Source organism: Cucurbita maxima, unplaced genomic scaffold (genome assembly GCF_002738345.1).
Source record: "Cucurbita maxima cultivar Rimu unplaced genomic scaffold, Cmax_1.0 Cma_Scf00016, whole genome shotgun sequence".
NCBI lineage: Eukaryota > Viridiplantae > Streptophyta > Magnoliopsida > Cucurbitales > Cucurbitaceae > Cucurbita > Cucurbita maxima.
In genome coordinates, this window is record NW_019272032.1 from 1,770,473 (window position 1) to 1,777,084 (window position 6,612).

General features: G+C 36.3%; 2 protein-coding genes and 1 long non-coding RNA gene across 5 annotated transcripts in view; 1 reads left to right on the forward strand and 2 right to left on the reverse strand.

Moving 5' to 3' along the window:
* The window catches only part of LOC111490904 (indole-3-acetaldehyde oxidase-like), a 10,738-nt gene extending 8,215 nt beyond the window's left edge, over positions 1-2,523 (reverse strand). The window contains exon 1 of one of the 3 annotated variants that reach the window (XM_023139557.1): positions 2,317-2,522. In XM_023139557.1, coding sequence (XP_022995325.1) covers positions 2,317-2,470 — 154 coding nt within the window. In that variant the 5' untranslated portion in view covers positions 2,471-2,522. Of the gene's footprint in view, positions 1-101; positions 464-2,316 lie in introns of those variants that run through there. The other 2 variants (XM_023139558.1, XM_023139559.1) reach the window with 2 other exon arrangements.
* On the forward strand, positions 309-847 carry LOC111490913. The gene is made up of 3 exons (XR_002719642.1): positions 309-389; positions 467-550; positions 617-847. It is a non-coding gene; the product is annotated as an uncharacterized LOC111490913 (long non-coding RNA).
* A 1,082-nt stretch (positions 2,524-3,605) lies between the features above and the next one.
* Positions 3,606-6,535, reverse strand: LOC111490910 (indole-3-acetaldehyde oxidase). The gene is made up of 4 exons (XM_023139566.1): positions 6,502-6,535; positions 4,550-5,283; positions 4,215-4,404; positions 3,606-3,931 (listed from the first exon to the last, which is right to left on the reverse strand). Exons 2-4 carry the CDS (start codon positions 4,652-4,654, stop codon positions 3,807-3,809), a joined length of 420 nt encoding a protein of 139 aa, XP_022995334.1. The 5' UTR covers positions 4,655-5,283; positions 6,502-6,535; the 3' UTR covers positions 3,606-3,806.
* Between the last annotated feature and the right edge of the window lie 77 nt (positions 6,536-6,612).

A 6,612-nucleotide genomic window follows, 5' to 3' on the forward strand; every position in this document is an offset into this window, starting at 1 on the left:
AAAAAAAAAAAAAAAAAAAAAAAAACGGCAGTTGGAACAATCGCCAGTCGTACTCTGGCCGGCGACAGACGTAAGGTGAGGAGGAGGAAGTGGATACCAACCCCGATTCGCAGCCAGATTTTTGTAGATTTGGGGCGTTAGGGGAAGCTTAAATCAATAGAGGGCCACGGATACGGACGGGAATGTTCATTGAGAGAGGAAAAAACGGAGGGAAAACTCGAGAACTACACCCAGGGTCGCTGGAGGAGTTGAGCTGCGAATTAGTGGAGTTTGAGCAAGCGCCAGGCCTCAAATTCATGGGGGTTTCGTTGCAAAAACATTGAACAAGAGCGTGGTGAAGGGAATTGGACCGAGGAGCTCAAGGAAGCCAATAACCGGATTTGAGTTAGGTGAGTTCGTCGTGGATTTTTCCCGAGTATTCATCATGCGATTTCTTAACGAAAATGGACGATTCTTGTGGCTATAGACTCACCGAGAGGAGCTCAGCAACGTCGGTGAAAGAGCCAGAGGCCGAGGGCGCTTGAACGAGTAGATCGCGTTTGGTTTGAAGGTAGAGAGCAATATCTTGCTAGTTACATGACGAAACCTAAGGAAATTTGGCCCTTTAGGTTCATAGTAGGAGATGTATGAGTTGGTAGAAGAGTGCAGAAGCTATCGGGGCGTGTAGTTCAAGAACCGGCGAAGGAAAGACGGAGTAAGCAGCCGCGCGGGATGGGTCCGTCTCGAGGAGGAAGACACGGATCAAGTGCGCCGGTCCAAATTTTCTAGAGATTCGAACCACCAACTAAATAACCCTTCAAACTTTTCGGTAATCAATACTCGTGAGAATTGACTGAGACTCGGGCATATAGACTATTAACATGATTTTATGAATTTTGATTGGTTTAGCTAGAATAAGGACTTCTGTTACACCAAATTTCATTTTAATCGATATGAATGCTTGTTGGGGTTCTAACGTGTTATGATTTAGCGTACTTTACTTTATATGCACGTATGTTGTTTATGCCCTCGGAATGATGTTTGAACTAGATCCTATGTGAATTAGAAGATACGTATGACTTATTAGCTAGCTAGCTAGCCTACAGTTTACCTTTCCTTGATCCTTGAGTCATGTTTAGGATCCGTTATGACATTATGGGTCAACTAGGCCTTTGTAGGAACGACTATGACACAGCCCCTAATCGTGAACTCACTTGACCAGTGAGGATCTACTTAGCATATAGGAACATGACGTCACATACGTAAGGCATGTGGCACACTAGAGAGTATTACTGAAGGAGCTTCGGTTGTGCTAAGTGGGGAGCTAACTTGGCACTATTTAAAAGTTGGAATGCCAAGAGAATATGATGCTTGTTAGGCGCCGTTAGGGGAACTTTTAGTTAGCACTTAGTAGTAGACATGTATGGAGATATAGGGAGACTGAGAGGATACCTCTAGCGAATTGTGACTTCTCCATATCTATTAAACTTCCTTAGAGTCCAATACAGATGAGGGCATACTGATTTATGAGCAGGAAGCGTCATGGCTAGATGGACCATGAGAGGCTAAATGCACTCCGAAAACTCGATTACACCCCAACGGGTGACTTACATCCTTGAAGTAGGAGTAAGTAAGAAATACCAACCTTAAGAGCCTAAAAGAACTATGTGAAAACTTGAACTATGACCCTAATTGAGCATATAGTTTAAGAAATATTGAATAGGAGAAGCTTAAGTGAGAATCTGCTTACGGAGTATTTCTATACTGATGGATCCTAGGCCATTGTTCTGTGACAAACTCTGCAAAGTCATGTGGCTCGGAAGGACCACAATTGAATCATATTCTCTTTTATACTATTTAAGTATCTTTTACTTTGAATTTGATGATTGATTAGGTTGATATTTTTATGACAATTTTATTATTTATATTTGAAGTTAATTCCCTGTGTTCCCACTTTTTTTTTTTTTTTTTTTTTTGTCTAATTTTGAACTCACACGACACTCTATGATTCTAAGTCCAAAAAAAAAGCAATCTTGAACTCACACGACAGTCAGTGATTCGAAGTCTAAGAAAAAAGCAATCTTTAAGTTCAAGCAATGGTGAAGAACGTTTAACTAGTACTTTTTCATGTATCTCAAATCACTATTTGAACTAAAGTTTACCGAAAACAAGCTACGAATAATATCAATATAAACAGAGTATCAGGTCGTAGTCAGACTCAAACCCGATCAACACAAGAAAATCCATTTTTCCATGAAAATTAAGCAACCCCAAGTCATGGATTTGAGAAGAATTAAGTAATTAATTAGAGAGAGAAAGAGGAAGAGAGAGAGAGACCTTCACCACAGCCAAGCTTGACACTCTTGAAAGAAGTATGGTGGCGAAGAAAGTGAAGCAGAGTAATGGAAGGGTCAACGGCGGAGAGCTCAAACCTCTGCTGATTAACAGCAAACACCGGCGGAGCAGCTGCTCCCATTGGCTGATTCTCCATTGTGGGTGGCCGGAACAAAACCGGCTTCCACCTTATAGACAAAAGGAGACAATCCAGATTTTATTAATTTTTTTAAATTTAAATAGTTTTGATGGAATTATATAATTTTTTAATTCTAAATATTTAGTACAATTTATATTTCAAAAATAAATTATATTAAAGGATAAATTTTATACAATTATAATAATTTATTAATAAAATAAGAAAAAGAATTGATTAATTCATTATTATTAATTACACTTTTAATTTCGATCAATTAATTCTAATGTAAGATTTTAAAGTAATTATTTATAGTTATAAAAAAAATTAAGTATACTTTATGGTTAGTTATTGAAATAATAGTTTTACTAAATAAATATTTCATTTATAAATAAATTTTTATTTGTCAAAATAAATTTAATATATATTTAAATAAGTTTATTTTATCGATTTATTATAAATAAATAAATAATTATATTAATTTTTTTGTAAACCAAAATTAATAAATTAATTATACATTACATCAATTGTAAAACTTTCAAACAAACCTAAACTTTTAATATTGGATTTCGTATTATATATATATATATATATTTATTATTTTTTTTTTTTTTCATAAAAACAAAAATCCGTATTATCCTCTCTCCTCTCACCCAATCACACCTTTCTTCTTCCATCCCAATATAATTTAGGCATTTAACACAATTATTACATCCATAATTCACTCCATTATTACGCTCTACATAATTTTATAAGAGCGTAGAAACATCTCGCTAACAGATTCAGTTTTAAAAATCTTAAAAGAAAGCCTGAAAGGAAAAATCTAAAAAATGCAATATCTGCTAGTAGTGGACTTGCTAGTAGTGGACTTGAGCCACTATACCTCAAGAGTATCTTTGTAATTTCTTTCTTCATTAGTCTCTATTTTCGACCACTAATCCAACAACATAGTTATGTTAATTTGGGTATAATTTTTGTGTATTAAAAATTTACTCCTGGGTTGCTTCAGTGGATAGCAGTATTAATTCAACCCATTACTCTGACCTCTAAGCTTCCTAGAATTAAAACTGTTCATCCAAACCCATCTTTACTACCAGAAAGGCAATTTATCACAGCCATCATTTCATAAGGCTCCATCAGAAAATGAGCAACGTATGGTAAGCTGATGATTTTATTTTTGTAGTTTTCTTCTATAGTTCTTTCTCTGATGCATGTGAACTAGAAAATGAGCATGTGCATAACATACCTGTGTTTTGATCAGCTCACAGTGCTTCTACTTCATAGATCCATTTCAAGTAACTTTCCACACAGTTCAGCCCGCACGCCTCTTTAACAACAGGCAAGGTAGCAGGAACCTCTAGCTGAAACACGTAATCAGACTCGTCTTATCAGCGCCATTTACGTATCTGTTTCCGTGCCTCATTGCTGCCCGTGTTGCACAGTGAACTGATGCAGTTAGTAGCAATGGTGATTCTCCAGAAGCTGCACAATGCATTCAACTATAAATGCTTTTTACCCTTTGGACTGTATACATAATTCTTTTCACCATCCATATAGTTTAAATGATATGTATTTTCCTTTCTAGTTTCTATGTTAAGCCAACATCTGATGATGGATCAGATAAACTCTATACATATTGTATACATTGTTTTCATAATTGCTTGAAGCCTTAGCTGAAAACTTAAAAACTTAATACCCCCAAGAAAAAATCTACTACGAGCCAAATGATAAATAAAATTTTGAACGACAATAAAATTTGACCTACCTTTTGAAGGGAGAACACGTTTTTTATGATGTCCAGAGTTCAAAATTTCGACGTTGAACTGTTTCGATATGGTGTCAATTGTCCAAACTTTGTAAGTCCACGTGCGGTCATTAATCATTAGTCCATCAGGATTTGTAAGATATTCTTCTGACATAAAAAATTCAATTCCTTGAACAAAGGCTCCTTCAATCTACAAAAACCGATTCCCATCATTAAGAGCATCTACCCTTTCAACATCTGATCAATCTATTCCAACAGAGCCATAGCTGCTATATAAAAGTCTAGAAGTGCATAAACTCAAAACTTCAGGAGATTGAACAGGTCAAACAATAAACCTGTCCCAAATCCACTGCAGGGTTGAGGCTCTGTCCACAATCATAGATATTATCTGCACGCAAAACTGAGGTTTCTCCGGTGAGAAGATTAACCCCACCTGTCATAGCATGGTTTTTGTGAAATTGAACTGTGCAGTAAGGTAAACTGGCAGTGAAGTGGTTAAATTTGAGAATGTTGATACAAGAGCAAATACCAAGGGAGGTGTTATTAGTGCACTTGCCTCACTCAATGCAGCACCATAGTTAAAGTATCACATTGAAACAAAGTCAGGAATGTACATAGAATTAACTGATAAATTCACTGCTTCCAAGTTTACCTGCACTTTTCTGTCATGAAATGACCAAGGTTTTATGAACCAAAAGATATGCCTTCTTAATCATAAAGCCGAAAGGAATTATTATAAGTACGAAAACTGGTTACTTAAGAAGCTAAACAAGCAAAATTACAAATCAACTACCAGACAAAATTACAATTGTACCGGATGGTGCAGACAACAACCTGACTTATAAGCACATCCCATTTGACCGAACTCATTTTCTCCTCCAGTATTTTCTTGCGAGGTTTTAGTCTTGAGATGAACTAGTGCAAATTATCCTCAATCACGGATTACAGCCCGGCCCCTTCCTGAAGAACTTTTGCCTAACGTGAAGGTTGCCTTCCTCTAAAGTTGGTACCTTTGGAACTACCATTTTCTCCATGCATGGTTGCTTTCCTCATTTTCTCTTCATCGAATCTGTGGAAAATTTTGTTGTCATTCCCAATGTTTGGACAATGCCCTCAGGTCTCTCTCGCACTCTCTTCATGCTAAGAGTTCTGACTTTTTCGTTATGGTTAGTTAGTTGTGAGCTTGTAATTGTTTTTTTTTAAATGGCTAAGCCAATTTGATTTTTTTTTTCGAGAAACTTGCTGACTTCAATGTTTGCTGGCATTAATGAAAGACGATGAACCTCACCTAGTAAATCCGCTCGTCGAGTAGGTTGAATCTTTATAACCCCTACGTTCCAATCCTTGGCTTTGGAAGTATGTTATTTGATCATCTTAAAATTCCTACTGGACTCCTATGATTTATGCTTCCCCCCCTCCCCCACAACTGCAACTTGCCTAGCATAGGAGAGCTGTGTCCTGGATTTTGGCTGTGAAGCTGTCACTCAATCAATCTGTACACTAGTGCAAGGATACCCTTGTCCCCTCTCCCTTCACACACACATACACAAACACCATATACCTTATTCTGTATGACAAGTTAATGTACCAGTGTTTTCCATCGAACTAATAATATAGCGTTCTCATCGAAGCTTGCTGCATGCTTTCTAGTATTGCTTTCGCCTATAGGTAACGTAAGGCTACTTCTGAATATTCACTAATAATTGGAAGAAATACCCTGCAAAGATCTCTTTTGGGTGAGGTTTGATAATCTTGGTGGCGCCACATTACCCTTAAGGTTATAAGTTTTATGTATAAAGAGAATGGAGTTTTTCATCATGCTTGGCTGACTCCAACTAGCCCTTTTAGATTTAAACAATGAATGTCATTGTTTTCTCTTTGTTTCTCTTCAATCAAGTGTGGTATATTACAGATACAATACATGCATTTCTTATCAGAAAGCATGATCAAGTTGTATTATAACCAAAGATTGATTTCAATGTTCATTTTTCAAAAAAGGTAAACAGTTGTGTTGATCCAGTGAAAAGTTACGTAGTTCAGTATTTCACGTCACAACTAACACAAGAAGTATATAGTAATCTGTAGTGAAATGGGTCAAATGGGAATCTTGTATTTTAGATTGTTAACAGCAATAAAACAGAATTAGAAAGAAAATACCATGCGGGAAAGCAAGAATCTCAACATTGATACTCACAAAATGTTGACATTAGAAAATACTGAAATTTAAGCAAACATTTCAATTCGAAATTATAATATTCATTATTGATTTTCAATTCAGTACTCTGACCTCTACATTTCCCAAAAATTACGGGTCCATCCCTTTGCTGCTGGAAAAGGAAATATAAAGAAGTAGAAACATTTTTATCTCCCCTTTGATTTTATTTTGCTGTTTTTCTCT